This window comes from Leuresthes tenuis, unplaced genomic scaffold (genome assembly GCF_036924035.1).
Source record: "Leuresthes tenuis unplaced genomic scaffold, fLeuTen1.0.hap1 SCAF_8, whole genome shotgun sequence".
In the NCBI taxonomy this organism is placed as follows: domain Eukaryota; kingdom Metazoa; phylum Chordata; class Actinopteri; order Atheriniformes; family Atherinopsidae; genus Leuresthes; species Leuresthes tenuis.
Window position 1 is genome coordinate 33,287,677 of NW_027325362.1, and position 17,478 is coordinate 33,305,154.

General features: G+C 40.7%; 1 protein-coding gene across 2 annotated transcripts; it reads right to left on the reverse strand.

The window, feature by feature from the left end:
• Nucleotides 1-598: 598 nt before the first annotated feature.
• On the reverse strand, nt 599-17,193 carry tk2 (thymidine kinase 2). Of its 2 annotated transcripts, none has more exons than XM_072391525.1 (10): nt 16,953-17,193; nt 13,749-13,786; nt 13,420-13,494; nt 8,739-8,792; nt 4,986-5,075; nt 4,772-4,845; nt 4,316-4,404; nt 2,564-2,643; nt 2,357-2,437; nt 599-1,978 (listed from the first exon to the last, which is right to left on the reverse strand). In XM_072391525.1, exons 1-10 carry the CDS (start codon nt 17,110-17,112, stop codon nt 1,847-1,849), a joined length of 873 nt encoding a protein of 290 aa, XP_072247626.1. In that variant the 5' UTR covers nt 17,113-17,193; the 3' UTR covers nt 599-1,846. The 2 variants fall into 2 exon arrangements, with proteins under 2 accessions (XP_072247626.1, XP_072247627.1); XM_072391526.1 differs by having other exon boundaries at nt 13,749-13,864; nt 16,953-17,043.
• Nucleotides 17,194-17,478: the final 285 nt, after the last annotated feature.

The window sequence follows — 17,478 nt, forward strand, 5'->3', positions numbered from 1 at the left end:
ACTTTATGCACAGGGTTATTAACATTTGCACACAGAAACGATCAGGGGCATGTTAGAAAGATCTTAAGTTGTTGTTTAACCAGCAGAAAACAGCAAGTTACTAACTTTAACCACCAACTATGATGCTGTGAAGACGGGATAGAATTTAACAGTGCACATGCTCAATGCAGCCCATTCGGCTGGCATGGCTTGGCTAAGGGTCGACTGGCACAGTCCCAATCGGTTGGCCAGCTCCCTCTGGAATGCTTAAACCCCAGTGTGCACGTCACCTGTGGCACAAGCAGCGCATGGCTCCTCGCTGTGTTGCGCTCGGCCGGCTGCAGCTCTGCGCACAGTTCCAGGAGGATTTCCCTCAAAACAGCTGATGAGTCAGTTGTCATCATGTGCCAGCAAATCCTCTCAGTCTCTGAACACACGCTCTCTTCCAATTGCACCATTTACAAAGTCTTCCAATACCGCTAAAGCAGCCATTGTTTTTAATAGTATGCACTGCATCACTTTGTGCATACTTTTATATCCACTTGTATAATTGCAGACACATGGGTGTTTTAATTGTTCATGTGTTTCAGATGTGCACATCACTCATTCTGAGGACAAATTGTGTTCACATTTATTTATTATAACAGTTTCCCAACATCACCTCTAAGTGTCGCCAAAGAATCAACAGCTGTTGAAAGGTGCGTACGACAGCTCTGAAGTTGGCGTGAGGCACCGCACATTTCCACGCTTATTTCGCTCGATACATCTGATCGCTGACGTGAAAAAGTGTGTACGCCACTTTTTTTGTGCGGACGCACCCTTTGTACATGTGACCCCAGATCTTTTCCTGTCGTCACAGAAAAGCATTTCACTGGTAGATTGGATTTTTTTCTTCATCTAAATACCAGCATCACATTCACTAATTAAATGAAATTAAAAAAAAAAGAAAAAAAGGTTTAAGCTTTTAAGTGAATGACACGTAGTTGGTTATAAAAAAAAAACATGCACAAGCCGGGATCCTCACCACATGATTGGAAATTTCTGCGCTGGGAGAAGAGAGAACAGGACAATGTGATTTTTCTTTTACTGCAACCCTCAGTAAATCTTTGACAATATGCAGATGCTCAAACATTTACTTGTGGTCCTTTTACAGATAAAATATATACACAAGATCCTCAAATACTTATAAATGTATATACACATACAAACATACACGAGAAATGCTTTTTACTTTGGGTAACACTATTACTTAAACTGGATTTTTCTTACTCCACCACCAATTCAATTTGAAAAGTGTATTTAAAAGAGACTATCTGAAAGGTTAATCATGCTTTTCCATTGTATATACTAAATAATGTTTCATTAGTCGTTAATTATATTCAATCATTGATCCCTTTTCCCCGATTTACGTCTGGATAATTATCTAATGAATACCTCATCAGATGTTGGTAGGAAAGATGCCTACACCACTGAGGTTTGATTGATTACCAATAAAACCCTCATGCCACTATGAAGTTACACTGTTCTGACTTTTTAAGATTTAACAAAGGTATAAAAACAGAAAAAGTGTAGAATGTGAGGTGGTGACACACGGGGCAGTTAAGCATAGACTAAACCAGTACAACAACAGCAGGCTGTGCAGAATCAAACGCCCGTCAAAAAGTCTTTGATTTGAAAAAACTACCATGTCTGAGGTGAAGCTGACAGTCCCTGGAATGTTTCACCTGTTCTGAAGTTGTTTATGACGCTTTTACGTATTATGGATTGGTACAAAACTGCCTCGTGTGGGAAGATGACTCAAAAACAACAAATTCACTTTAAACATTGAACTCAAGTGAGATGTGGAAAAGGAAAAGTAAACATCTTGTTATAATCTCCTGTCTTCATCTAGGGACGTGTCTTTAGTTGTAGATGACGGGCAGCTCGATGTGAGGATCTTGTCCCGGTGCTCCTCATACTGTTGCAGCATGCTCTGGAGGTCATGGTCCGCAGGAATCACCTGGAAACACATTTTGCCTTAAAATCTTTCTTTAAAAAAAAAAAATAGAGCAGGACTAAATATTTAGTAAAAATGTATTTGGTGACTGTGACACCTGCGATAACTTGACCTGAAACAGAGAGACAGAGTGGAAGTGATACACTTTCTCTCTGACAGCCCTTTATCCCTCTGACAGTCCTTTTGTATGGATCTATAAATCAATCTGTTTATGATATTCATATATTTTAGCAATAGCGTAGTGCTAAGATTGCCGCCCTTCATGTGGGTGACTGGAGTTGGAACCCTGACCTCCCCCCCCGCATGCAAGGGATTGTTCTATTTTTATGGAATTTGCACAAAGCAAAGTACAGACCAACTCACCAAAAGTACAGTACTCACCAAAACAGGAGCAGGAAGAGGAGAGGAGGAACGCTTAATGAGCCAGTCCTCGTACAGCTGATGAATGGACTCCAGATACTCCTGGTGAACACGCACAGACAGAGAGAGAGAAAGAGAACTGAGGACATATGATGGGAATTTCCCAGCTCTCTAAAAGTCATTCATTAGCCAGACTGACAAGCTTGCTGTGTTTTGTTACGTCCTCACCAATGGGATGACTTTCTCCTCCTCCCTGCATCTCTGCTTTAACCTCTCCTGGCAGGTCTGAGGAGAGGTCTGCAGGTAAACTGGAGCAACAGAAGAAGTCAGAACACATGAGAAAACTGTTAGAGCCTCAGATGAGACTTCATCCTGCTTTAATTTTGCATCCAAATATTGTTCTGCATATGCTCCTTATTCTACAATTAGCTATTGGTGGCTTGTAAAAAGGTTCGTTTGAACATTCAGTCGCTAATGTCATCAAGTAAACTGGAATACCTGAAACTCTGCGTTAGATCACTGTATAACAAGCTAACATTAGCACATGGGCACAGTGACAAATGTTTCGATAGTTTAAAATAGTAATTTTTCCTGTTTTGTTTTACAAGTGTAAAGCTACTTTCACACAGGATACAGTATATGCTGTGCTCGATGTGAAGCTCAGTGCCATTTGCAAGTCAACTGAAAAGCTACCCAGGAAGTGGAGGATTTTTCCAGCTGTTGTCTTGGATCCAGGACTTATCTGTCCAGCTGTTGGAGGAAAGCGCTTACACTACAGTTACTGATTGGGAGAAGGAAGAGTCCAGCAGCTAAGAAGGTGTGGGTTCATAATAAACAAACTGCAGATGAAGCTTGTGAAACCTTTGGACGCTTCTGCAGAACCTGATTTGTATTTAGACGGCTTCTGCCCAGTTGATCTCTCTGAGCTAACAGCAGCAATAGTCTCTTCTAAACCATCAACTTGTATTTTAGACCCAATCCCAACCAGACTGTTCAAGGAGGTTTTCCCCTTAATTGACACTTCCATATTGGATTTGATCAATCGGTCTTTGTTGTCAGGATATGTACCTCAGACTTTTAAGGTTGCTGTAATTAAACCTTGAAAAAACCTACTCTTGATTCAGAAGTGTTGGCTAATTATCGACCTATATCCAATCTCCCTTCTTTGTCTAAAGTTCTTGAAAAAATAGACATAGAAATAATCTGTTTGAAGAGTTTCGGTCAGGATTCAGAGTGCATCATAGCACAAAGAGTTTAGGCTACTTCAGGAGATGCACCTGCAGTGCCTGCTCCCGGTACTACTCCAGGCTGAGTGGGGAAGAGGAGAGTCACACTGAGACACACAAAGTACCATCTAGGGCTGCCACAAACGATTATTTTAATAGTCGACTAATCATGGCAGCCCTAGTACCATCTGGCAGAATCACTCTGTAGAACGTCTGCAGTGGTGATTTGTCAGATCTCCCTGATTCCCTCTGACTGAACATGTCACTACAGAGCTCTGTACCCATGTTAAACTTAACTTTAGCACAGACAACAGATGGCACACCAACCTGGTGCTACATCAAACTCAGCACAGCACAGATCTGTTCACGTGATGCACCACACAGGCATGTATGGGTTTGGAAGCAGAGCGCAGCACCTACAGTATCATATATATGAGATATAGATAGAGATATATATCACATATGTGGAAGCTGCTTAAAATGTCTTTTTGTTTTTCTGACAAACTTAATAGTTCCACCGTAGCAATGGTGCAATGCAGTGAAAATGTGGCTGAAGATTTAGCAGACGGGAACATGAATATTTTTAGATTATGAGAGGACACTGTGGGGCAGGCAGGTGTAAGGAGACAGAAACATAACCTCACTCTACAATATAGGTGGAAATAAATGAGCACATGAGTAAAGCATTGCCATTCAGAATGCCTGTCTTCATCATAACCTTCAGCAAACATTTTTCTGCTTTGGATGTTCTTACCAATCAGGTCAACTGGGATGGACATATTTGTGGTGATCCAATCAAACCACTCGCTCAGAACAGCATAGTCCACCTCTGGCATTTTCCCACTGGGGGAGGGGCAAGGGGTGGCAACAGAAAATCATCAGATGTAGTGACAGTATTACAATAACTATATTAGGTCAATGTGGGCCAGCCAGACTGCAATACGCTGGACCAGACACAAAGTTGCATGAATGTTGTGAAGTAGCTTTTCAGGTATATGGTCCCTACTGAAATTTAAAAAAATATATGATATATTGTAATAAATCAGTATTGCAATGTAAACTGTGTAATATACCCTCCATAATTACTGTTCGTTACTGAGAACAATGAATGCACTAATCCTCACTGAGGATATCCCAGCTTTAAGATGTATCAAATATACACTTGGCCTGATCCTGGTGCAGAAGTCTGTTAAAGCCCAGGTACTAGTACCTTCTAAAGAGATTCTCCACAAAGATGTACTTGGCACTGAAGATCGACCTCTCCATCATCCTGACAGGAGCACACTGAAACCATTGATACTGTGAGTACATACAGCTGCTGTTATTCTGTTAATTTGCAACATTTACACCGTATTCAGTAACCACACTGTATGGCTGTTGGTTTACAGTGCCACAAATGCGTTGATGTATAGCAGTTCACTTGCAATCGCTGACAGGTGGTTATCCAGCATGGTGAGCTGAACATAGGTCTGTAGCGTGATGCCCCATCGCTGAGGGTCCTGGTACATCAGAGCCTGCAGGGATAAAGATGGCTTAGAGAGTTTCAACCACCTTACTTGAAGAGGCTAAACTTGGATCCATTAAATGAAACGCCCAACCATAAAACCCTGGTAACTCAGTCAATGTACAACACATTTTTGTATCTTTTGGTATAAAAACTGTGAATTTTCAAAACAATAATGATATTTATCTGACATGAACTTCTCTGAATTTGTCAGGTTGGAATCAGGAAATGTTCCTGCTGCCTCTTGTAATTTTTGTAATATATTTTAAAATAAAGACTTAATACATGAAAGGCTCATATCCATAACAAAGTCTGAGTTGAAATATTAGATACATTTTTGGTTGCTTTCATAGCATTCTGAGCTTTTACACATTGAGTGAAGAACATGAAAAATGTGCTGTATCAGGAACATTTAACATGATTTACAGGCTTTAGCTTAGTTAACAGTTTTGTTAGTTTTGTTAACGCTGTCACTGTGTGTAAAGTGTTTTTGTGTGTCAATTTTGTTTTGCAGCCCTCCACTTCACGTCCGATTATGGTTAGTGCACCAGTGTTGTCACCACTGATATCAAAGGCAATTTGATCACATTTGCCTATGAAAGGAGCTGATGAAAATGCTTCATTATGATGTCATAAATAAAAAGAAAAAAAAGAGCAGAGCTAACCTCAGGCGGCCAGATACACGCAGTGTCTCAGGTTAAAAAAATATGGCATGATCTTATCAAAGGATCCTCTGGGGCCTGTGGGTTGTGGGGAGGGTCTTGGGCTTGAGGTATTGGGTTTGCTTCCCATGGATCCCATCAGATTGATATGTGGAGAGTTTAGAGGTAAGGGGAACACCTTAGGCTCTTTTAGCTCTTCTTAAGCTGTTTTTGGCAGGGTCAGTGAGGTCCTTCTGCACAAAGCTGCTTGTTAGCGGAGTGGCGTTGCCATACTGCATGGCTGTGGGGGACGATTGGTCTGCAGAACTGTTTAGATAGGTACCAAAGTGAAATCCCGGGATGCAGGTTTTACCAGCAGAAAATTGCGTTGGACCAAGATGAGAAGTGTTGCTCATTTTAACTGTCAGTGGTTTTAATGTTATGGCTGATTGATGTATGTGGCAATTTTCATACCTCTGGGTTAAAGTAGGAGGCAATGCTAAATTTCTGTAAGATTGTAGAGAGCGGAGACATTTTCCCCCAACCCCAGAGTATTTGCATAGGCCTGTATTCAGGGTGTTACTTTAATCAAACATCCAATGTTTAGTGAAGCTTGGATGTTTGAGCTGTAAGGATTTCCTGTTTCATGGCAAAGCATGGAATTTGCCATGGACACGTTTGGTGAAAATGCACAATTCTGATAAAGACTGGGTACTCCATGGACTGTTTTTGGTGCTAGCGGGCTGCCAAAGTGGAGACGGTCTGACGCTTCGTGGTAAGACATATTGAATCACTTCCTGTTAATTTGTTTGTGTTTTGTTGAACTTCTTGCTCTTCTTGGGTTATTAAAATTTTTTTAAAAAAAAAAAAATTTCACTCGATAAAAATCACAATAAAATCACTCGATTTCTTCTTTTAAATCAGGGTATCATTTGTTCTTTCCATTTTCAATTGCAAATCAGAAATCAAATAATTGTTTTTTATTATAACACCAAAACCGAAAAAATGCCTGTTTTTTCATATTTCACTTTTAGGCTCAGATCAAAAATATGAAATGGAAAGAGGGGCACGGGGACAGAATTTGATTTTAATATTTAATTGGTCGGGTTTACCCGGAAGTTTGGTCAGGCTGCTCAGCCTGGGAGTCTGCACAAGGACCCAACAACAACCAATCAGATCGCGACCTACAACACAACCAATCAGCTCACCCATGGAGCGCGATGACTATACAGTATTTTTGTAAATAAATTGGTTAGTTGAGCTGCTTGAAATTTTTTATTTCAAGTTACTGCTAACGTTAGCTTAGCTACTTTGTTGATACAAAGGCATATTTTTTCAGTATTCTGTTAGCTACTTTCAAGAGTAGATATCTCTTACTTTATTTATTCTATAAATAATGAATCTCAATTTTTCATTATTTGATTCATTATTATTTGAACATCCAACATCTTCTGCCACACTGAGTTGAATTACCTTGTTGAAGGAGGTTTATAACCCTTTCCACTGTTTCCACTGACAGCTCTCTGCTTGGGACCACGTTTCCTGCCAATCAGCAGCTTCAGCAGAGCTCTCCTTTAACTGCACACTCATTCGCTTATTTGCACTTGTGCAGGTATTAGCTTTAGAAGGTAAATTGTATAGTGATTCCAGTATTTATATTTCTAGTTTTTCTGGAAATTTGCTAAATTTGCAGACCAACGCTGTGATTGGAATATCCCCCAGAGAGTGGGTTCCAACTTCAGGGGCACCACACCTCTCAGCCTGCCAGGGAAAATTTATGCCAGGATTCAGTTTGGAGGTCTAGCGATTGGCTCTGCAGAAAGTTGGCGACCTCTGTGCACTATGAGCTTCAGTAACCGCTGACCCCTCTCTGTCATTTTACGTGTCTGAGTTGCTGTCGTTCCCAACCGCTTCCACTTTGTTATAATACCACTGACAGCTGGCTGTGGAATATATTGGTAGCGAGGACATTTCATGTCTGGACTTGTTGCACAGGTGGCATCCTGTCACGGTACCACGCTGGGATTCAGTGAGCTCCTGAGAGCGACCCATTCTTTCACAGATGTTTGTGGAAGCAGGTTGCATGCCTAGGTGCTTGAATTTATATACCTGTGGCCATGGAAGTGACTGGAACACCTGAATTTAATTATTTGGATGGGTGAGGGAATACTTTTGGCAGTATAGTGCATGTTCAAACCCTGACCGGTTAGCTGTGGGTAGTGACAGAAAAAAATAGATCACAAAAACAAGTGGCAGAAATGAGTTTTCTCTGAAGGGTGTATGGGTTCACAACAGGGTAAACAGGGTAAGGAGCTACACTATATCAGGGAGGGGCTCAGAGTAGAGTTCCTGCTCATCTGCGTCGAAAGGTTGGGATCTGGTCAGGATACCTTCTGAAGGCATTTTTGGATATGTCCTGTGGGAGGGAGCCACTGCTCACACCACATATTATTCAGGGTCAGAATATTCGCTGTTTACGGTGATTAAGGAAGATGCTGTGGCAATCTCAGACAGTGGTACTGGACAAAGATTGGATTTTGGCCACGTACGCACAGAATGTTATCAAGACGTATAAGAGAATACCACAAGCTCTTGTCGTTAAGAATTCTGCATCCTTAGATTATCGGAGTAAATAATATAATTTATTATTTCACTTTATAAATCGGACCAGAGCTGCAGACTATAAACTATAAATGAAAAATTAACTTTCAGTGATGGAGAAGATACATTGCATCGTGTTGTTAAACCTCTTAAATGGAATAGATTAGCCAAGTCATAGATTTAGAATTATGCAGTAAGGGAGGAGGTGTCAATGTCATAAAGAATTTCTAACTTTTAAATGGAGACAAAAAGTGTTTAAAAAAAGTGTAATTAAGTGGAGTATTTTTACATATCTTTGTACAGCGTTTAAGGGAAGCTTTTATTTTAGAAGCTACTTACTCATTATCATAATGTTAGATCTCATCTTAATTTCAGTCTGATATCAGGTCTGTGTAATGATAAGGTAATAACAACACAGCTGTGTATATTACCAGAGGGTTGTGTCCGCGGACATTTCTCCATTTAGAGACTGGTTCTGTGATGACCTGGGAAACATGAGAGAAGACAGGAATGTCTGCAAAAACAGTTCTTATTTTTGGGCTTGCTTAACAGTAACACTGGAGCCAACAAACTCAATTTTCATCATCATTTATATTCAGCAATTAGCTTTTGGCTTTGAAATGTGACTGTTTCTGCTTTTTTAAAGTCCTATTTTCAAAGATAGGTGGAGGCCTCAAAGTAGTCAGGCAGAGAATGAAAGAACATGGAATAAAGGTAAAGGTGTGAAAATTTTCTAGCAGAAGTCCAACCTTCAGCTTCAAATCTGTCATGTCAAATGGAAGCCATGTCATAGTCATAGCCAGCATCAGCGTCACCAAATAAAGTACACTGCTCAAAAAAATAAAGAGAACACCTAGGGAACAGGAGGAGTTCTGCCAGAGCCCTGCAAAATGACTTCCAGCAGGCCACTAATATGCATGTTTCTGCTCAAACTTTCAGAAACAGACTCCATGAGGGTGATATGAGGGCCCGATGTCCACAAGTGGGGCTTGTGCTGACAGCCCAACACTGTGCAGGGCGACTGGCATTTGCCAGAGAACACCAAGACTGGCAGATTGGCCATTGGCACCCAGTGCTCTTCACGGGTGAGAGCAGGTTCACACTGAGCACATGTGACTAAAATGGGTGATATGGACCAAAAATAATATCTCAATATCTTTTAGCTAAATCTCGATATACAATATATATGCGGATATTTTTTCTGCACAGTGAGAGCAAATGTTCAGTCAAAGCCAAATATGACATGTCACAATTAGTTTTACTGAAACCGGCTATTTCAGTTGAACAGTTAAATGAATGAAAATGAAACTATAGTCTATAGTGGTGCAACGGATCATCATTGATCCGTTCAGATCAATATCTTCAGTTCGGCACACACGTGATTTATGAAAAAAAAAAAAAAAAAAAAGTTCAGTCCACTCACAGCGCGGTCATGGCGAGTCGAGGAACGGAGGAGCTTGAACGCCCCATGTCATTTAAGTCCCCTGTATGGGGAAAAGAGGTTAGTGGATAAAACCGTAACGGTGTGGAGGCACTGTGGCACAAGAAAGTCCAATGACAGAAAACACATCAGGCATGTCCACGCATTTGAAGCAACATCACCCCGGTGTTTCACTGACAGGAGAGAAAACGAAGGCTGCTCAACAAGCGCATATCACTGCGGCAGTTATGCAGCCCCTTGTTGCACAATCCGACCATCACAAACGCTATGGGTGTGTTTGTAGGTGCAGACATGAGGCTATTCTATTAAAGGAAAGAAATATGCCTTTTTATGTTTTTCATTAATTATGTTAAAAAGAAGATATCATGTGTTGTGCACATTAAGATGATTCTATATATTTTAATTTAATAATGTAAGTGTTAATAAAAAAAAAGACCAAACTTATGTTTATTTGTCTTGTCTTTTTTTTTTTTGTTTGTTTTTGCTGATCCGAAAAATGATCTGATCCGTGAGTTTTTTGATCCGTAATAGCTCAGCGTATAATAGCTGTCTGTTACCTTGATGATATCAACAGGCTAACCAGCATTTTAAAGTCATAATTACCTCACCTTTACCAGCTGTAACATTAAAGTGGTAAACACATAAATGCATCACTAATTGTGAGAATACTTTAAGGCATTATCACTAATGTTTTCCTGTTTCTCTTTATTATTCCAGCATCTTAGTTCTTCCGTACGTTTTTTGCCGTTTAACTACTCCTGCATACTTTAACCGATTTCAATCATTTTGGTATCAAAACGTTCAGCTCCTTCAGGAGATTATTCCTCTGACTTCTGGTGTTTATAATTTTTATACTTTTTAAAATATTTAACTTTTATTCAACTGTTCCCGTCATTCAAATGAATGGGAAATGCTTTCAAATCTTCCTCCTCTTTCCAACCCAACTATTTCAGCATACGTTCAGCTAGAGACACCATTCAAACTTTAAACAGGCACAAGACATTCAGCTATTACCAAATGATTCAGCTTTTTCAAATATTAAGTCAATTTTGAAATATGACAGTTTCAAAAATATAAAATGTTTTGCTCCTTCTTGATTTTCATGAATGAGTGGAGCAGAAGCCATTTTAACTATTACTCACTTAATTTCTGCTAAATTTTCACTAGAGTCAGCTTTTTGAGCATGGTCAACTAATCCCATTCAAATTTGACATTCTATATTGTAAGTGATTTTTTAGGTTTAGCACTTTAAATGTTCTGTTTTATAAATTTATTCAACAATTAATTTTTAAATGGAGAACTGGCCAAGACAGCATAAATCACAAAGTTGCAGACAGACACACAAAGGAAAACTAGAAAAAGCTGTTCCTGCGAAACAGCAGTGAGAATGCTGATGAAGTTGAATAGGGATAGCTGACAATACTAAAAAAGTGGAAAATCTTTCAATTGTTGAAAATCCAGTTGCTGAAGTCTTGGTTGAAAGAATTTGAATTTGAAATAACAATAGTGGAATGATTTAAACCTAGTGGAGTACACAAAATTTGATGAAAGGGCTGAAAAAATTGAGAAGGTTTTTTAAACTGTTATATTTCAATATTGGCTTAATATTTGAAAAAGCTGCACCAATTGGTAATAGCCGAATGTCTTGTGACCAGTTTAAAGTTGGAATGGTGTCTCTAGCTAAAAATCTGCAGAAACAGTTAGGTTGAAAAGAGGAAGAAGTTTTTGAAGAGTTGAAAGCACTTTCCATTTATTTGAATGAGAAAAAATGTAATCAAAGTTGAATAGTTTAAGTGTAAAATATATGAACACCAAAATATATAGCACACATCTCCTGAACGAGCTGAATGTTTTGATACCAAAATTGTAGAAATCGGTGAAAGATTGCAGAAGTAGTTAGCGGACAAAAAAAATGTACGGAATAATAATAGTAAAGAGAAACAGGAAAACAATAGTGGATAGTAGATGTTTTTGCTGAAAGTAAAATATCTGAATACTCCTTACAACACTGCATTCACCAATAGCCAAGTGTAATCTGTGACCGAAGCACTGCATCCTCAGCCACTCGTTCAACTCAACCGCTATGAGGCTCACATGTCCTGCTTGACCACATGTCACTGGTCAACACCAAATGGGTCACGTTAGCGAGCCGGTCAGCAAAGCTCTGCCTGACTTCTGTGTACATTTGTGGCAGGGCCTCTTGTGCAAAGTAGTTGCGACTGGGAAGCTCATATCTCAGGTCCATAGTTTTCAGTAGTTTTTTGAATCCGACTTGTTCCACAGTTGCAACAGGGACCATATCTTTAGCAATGTGATAGGACACCACTTTAGTTATGGTACACCACTTTTCACAAGGCACACTGCGGGAAAATGAAGCTTGCAGTGAGCTTTGTTTTGGAGCTCTGAGCTTTTTCGGGTTGTGGATGGCTTGCAGCCGGGGCTTCTGCAGTGCACAGTTTCACACATTCTTGGTACTGCAGTTTGTGCCACTGTTTCAGGTGGTGAAAAAGACTTGTAGTGCTTCCATCCATGACTGTAACTTGTTTGAGGCTCTCCCTACATACCATCTCCAAATACTGAGCCACTGCTTTTTCTTTTACTGACCAATTCCTCCGCACACGTTGCTGCTCCCGCCATGTTTGTTGAAGAGTGCCGGAGTGTCTGTTCCTCCCACCCACCACCGCCGCTCCGACTCAGCAGCTTGCAGAGGATCACAGCACAAATTCGAACTATATCGATATGGGCTAATGCCATATCCAATTCAAAAATATATCGCTATATATTTTTATATCGCTATATCACCCATCCCTACATGTGACAGACGTGACAGAGTCTGGAGACGCCGTGGAGAACGTTCTGCTGCCTGCAACATCCTCCAGCATGACCAGTTTGGCAGTGAGTCAGTAATGGTGTGGGGAGACATTTCCTTGAAGGGCTGCACAGCTCTCCATGTGCTAGCCAGAGGTACCCTGACTGCCATTAGGTACCAGTTGAGATCCTCAGACCCACTATGAGACCATATGCTGGTGCAGTGGGGCCTGGGGTCCTTCTGATGCATGACAGTGCTAGGCCTCATGTGGCTGAGGTGTGTCAGCAGTTCCTGCATGATGAAGGCATCGATGCTATGGACTGGCCTGCCTGTTCCCCACACCTGAATCCAATCAGGCACATCTGGGGCATCATGTCTCGTTCCATCCATTAACGCCTCGTTGCACCAGGAGTTGACTGATGCTTTAATCCAGGTCTGGGAGAGATCCCTCAGGAGAACATCCGCCGCCTCATCAGGAGCATGTCCAGGCGTTGTAGGGAGGTCCTACAGGCACGTGGAGGCCACACACGCTACTGAGCCTCATTCTGACTTGTCTTGAGGAATCTCCACTGAAGTTGGATCAGCCTGTAATGTGATTTTCCACTTTTACTTTGAGTAGGATTCCAAATCCAGACCTCCATGGGATAATGATTTGATTTACATTGATAATTTTTATGTTATTTTGTTCCCAACGCATTCCACTATGTAATGAATAACTGGAATTCAACTGGAATATTTCACTCATTGAGATCTAGGAAGTGTTATCTTAGTGTTCCCTTTATTTTTTGAGCAGTGTACATCACTGTGGGAGTGCAAACACAAGAATGTCAAATTTTCTGTGTAACAACTTTGCTTTAGGTACCTCTATATTACTTGATTTGCTGAAATACTCCAGACACGTCGTCTTCCCACTGGCAATATTCCCCTCGACACAGATCTGAAAACAGGGACAGTAAGAGCGATACAACAGGCATTTCTATAGGAAGAAAATGGAAAATACTATGATCTGACTTTAGAATTGCCATTTTAGAATGTGAAGCATAATGAATTCTATTTTCACAATAAGGAAGGTAATAATGTACATGAGATGAGCAGCTACCAGCTATGGAAGTAAGCATTTACTATATGCTGTGAAGAATGAACGCAATGAAAAGGAAATCTCAGACTACAGATTATAGAGTGGAGGCTCACCACAGTTTTCCTGTCGACTTCATTCCGCACCAACTTTCCTTGGAAGGAAGACAACATAGTGAGATAAGAGTTCCTTTCCCAAAACTGTCACTACTGGCCTCTCTTTAGTCAACAGGCTACAGGGTGTTCAGAAGGACAGAGAGCACAGACACAACAGTGCGTCAGCAGCTTGACAAGTTTGATCCAGCTTTTACATTTCAAGAGGGAAAAACTTATTATGACAAAGATAAATAAATGTGACCTAGACCTTAAAGATGCCCAAGTTCTTCCACGAGAAAGTTCAGATGTACCATTAGATGAACAAGGTAGAAGTCATTTGCTTCTTTCTTTTACCTTTAATTTTACTTCTTTTATCACAGTACTGACATAAAGATCCACTCTGAGTCACCGACTTTCTATGTCTAAACTTCTGAGTTTACAGACAAACAATGGGAAACTTTTTACACCAGGTGGAGGGTACAGGTGAGTTTGTCAATACAGTGGGGGGGAACGTAAGCTCTTTTCAGCTGTGGCACAAGTAACACTGCTGGCTCCTGCATCTTTAAAGTGACAGCATTCTGCTCAGGCTCCTGGGGCACCTTCCAGTTGTTTCTGGACAGGACGCTATCCTGACAAGACTAGTTTCAAGTGCAGCACATCACAAATGGGCTAATGAGATTAGCGAATAGTATATAATATAGAATAATTAGTATTAGGCTTCATGAGTCCGTATACAGCTGGAGCATTATCAGGAGAATAACAAAATGTTAGTGTAGCAGCCTTTCTATGTTAACCTCCTATGGCGTCCACATTCGTTGACATCACATTATTGGTTATGCTGATGCCATATGCTGATCCTTCTTGTAAGAAATACTTTGAACTAGGGCTGATAACACAAAATCCACACTTTAGTCTGCCATCGTTCATCTCTGTGCTTTAGTATCAGAACATAACAATAACACAATTTCTCTTGCAGGATTAATAAAGTATCTACCTAAAAAAAAAAAGGGGGGGGGGGGGGGGGCAGGTCCTTAACAAGTCTTCATTTTAGCTAAATCCAACCTCAGAAGCACGTGACATATTAGGTTTGTAACGGTTACCGGTATTACGGTAAAGCGTGGTGAAATTTTACGCGATAAAGATTAAAGTTTATGTTTAAATCAATCTCATTATCACAGTGGATTATTGGGATATGTAATAAGAGCCTCATCTAATTCTCCCAAGCTTCGAGCAGTATCTATCCTCCTAAAATGCAACGACGTTTTCCGTTTTCGTTTTGAGACACTTAGCAGCTACTAGCCGTGTTAGCAGCTGTGTTGCTAAGTGTCTCCAAACGAAACGGAACCGAAGGCAGCCAGTCTACTGTCAGCTCCACTGAGCGGAGCCCACACAATGTAAGCAGCGTGAAATAAAGTAAACATGTTCATTAACGTTGGGAACAACATACGGGGAGATTTATAATAGCCAGTTGAAAACGTCAGTTTATATTGACAGCGAGTTATGCTGTCTGTACTTAAAATAATAAAATAAAACGCTGTGTTAATTGCAGCTGCAAAGTCTTGGTCAACTGGTCGACTTATTGGTCGATACGTTCTTTTTTTTTGCCGCATTAATTTCAATGGTTAATTTCATCAGGAGGAAAGTACCAAGTGCTAATGGGGGTGTTTTCAGAGCACCCGTTTCACAGGTAAAAGCCTGTCATCAGAGAACACCCCCCTTTTTTCACTATTTTGGATTAACCAAAGCTGCTAGAGACAGGTTGAGTGAAGAACTTCCACGTTATTAGTGTTGGGAACTTTGACTCTTTTGGCTGAATCGGATCTTTAACTCTCGAACAGTAAATTGAACGAATCTTTGAACGAATAATTTCGTTCATTTTTCCAGCAGGTGGCGCTGTAACCCTACTGTGGGCGTTGCACAAAACGGCCACGGTTCTAAACACTTAACACTGAAGGAAACATAGTTTGCTTCAGCTGAGCTAACAAAATACAATACACAAAATGCCACAAACAATTCAAACCGTGTGAAAACCTGGGAAAGCAAATACACAATAAGGTGACTTGTGTCTGTATCCTCCCTGCCATTGTTGTTTAAAGCCCGACACTGACTCAGTAGCTGTCACGTGACAAATTAACGAACGAGAACGATCGTTCAGCCCTGTCACGTGACAGCTGGTAGAGAACAAGGGAATGTAAAACTCACATTCATTTTGACAATTAGTAACACAATTAAGTGAGAAAAAAAGTAACAATAAGTTCCCTAAAATGTTACATAGTGCATTTATTGTGTCTTATTATTATCATTATTAGTAGTATATTATTTTATGGTAGAGTATAACACAAAATCAATATGTTGATATAATTTTCAAAAGTATCTATTCACATTATTACATTATCATTTATCTATTTACACTCAACAACTATACATATCTACAAGAACCGAAGACCACTAATTAATTATGATTTCATGACAAATGAATGAACATCACAAATCAGACATCATTAATTTCCTCCTTCGTTTCTCTGTCTACAGTAGAGTCCTGTGCGGGACTGTTTTCTTCACCCCGCTCCCGCTGAATTTCTGACCATTACCACCGCAACGTGTGTGTTACACTCCCGCCCGCAGCCGCAAAACTTTGAGAATTTATGCCCGCACAATAAAAGAAATGCATTGATTTTGTGTCTTCTCCCGTCCCGCAGGAGAAAACACATCATTTTATAGGCTATTAATAAAGAGATTCACGGACAATTGAGAAACTTCTCCAAATATCACACTTGCCTTGCTTTGTCTTTGTGCTGTAAAGACCTTCTTTGAGCTTCCTTTCCACATCATTTATTGACATCATGTCGCTAGGCTGCATCCTTATGAAAGTTGCGCCCGCAAGGAATTGTGGGACGGTATTACCTCCGTTGTGTCAAAAAGGGTGGTCTGATGTATCAAATGCTAAAGAATTCAGAGAGCTCAGATACTTCCAGGTAGGTGTATTCAGTCAGGTACATTTCTATGCAAAACAGACCATTGACCGGACCCTGAAAGGAGAGGAACCAGGTGAGCCTCATGACACAGCAACAGGAAGTTTCTCCCTCAACGGTTTCCTGTTTGCACCAATGAACCCTACCTACAATAGAAAACCGTCAAAACTAAGTAAAGTGCCGAGCCGTGCCACACCATGAAGAAAAGTAACATTTGTGCCAGTTAGCTGAAACCCACGAGCCCCATACCGACCTGTTGCCACCTGCTGCGTGACGCTGTGTGCTCTGGTCTGATTCCCGACAGCTAACTTCCCCCTTCTCTTATATCCAGCACAAAGAGTCCGGGCCACGGCACGGCGAGCAGACTCAAACCTCACAAACGTGGTCAGCACGGAACCACCGGGAGTTGCCATTTCACAGCAAACATTATCTACGCAAGAGCCGTGGAGTAGCGACGATAGCGACGATGGTGGTAGTGACTCTTCTTCTTCTCTTTTCCGTCTTCTTTTTCCTTGCATTACCGCCACCCACCGGTGTGCAGTGTGGATCATTCTTCTTCCTCCTCTTGTTTGTTTTTTTTTGGCAGTCTTTTGTAGCATTACCGCCTCCTTCGAGTTTAAAACGATCATTTGTTTTTCGCCTCCTGGATTATCCTCCTGGCTTTTACAAGTACCTGATCCTTTTAAGGCACAGTGTCTGGCTCTTAACCTCACTCAAATTATTGAAAGCCCCACTCGTCTTAACCCCAAATGCCTTAGCAAATCTTCTCTTATCGATCT

Excerpts from the sequence above, each read along its gene's own strand:
- tk2 (XM_072391525.1), bottom strand. The coding sequence starts at position 17,112 with ATGGCAACTCCCGGTGGTTCCGTGCTGACCACGTTTGTGAGGTTTGAG. Across the intron at positions 13,495-13,748 it reads AAGTCGACAGGAAAACTGTG|ATCTGTGTCGAGGGGAATAT; the intron begins GTGAGCCTCCAC and ends CCCTGTTTTCAG. Across the intron at positions 2,438-2,563 it reads AGGAGAAAGTCATCCCATTG|GAGTATCTGGAGTCCATTCA; the intron begins GTGAGGACGTAA and ends CGTGTTCACCAG.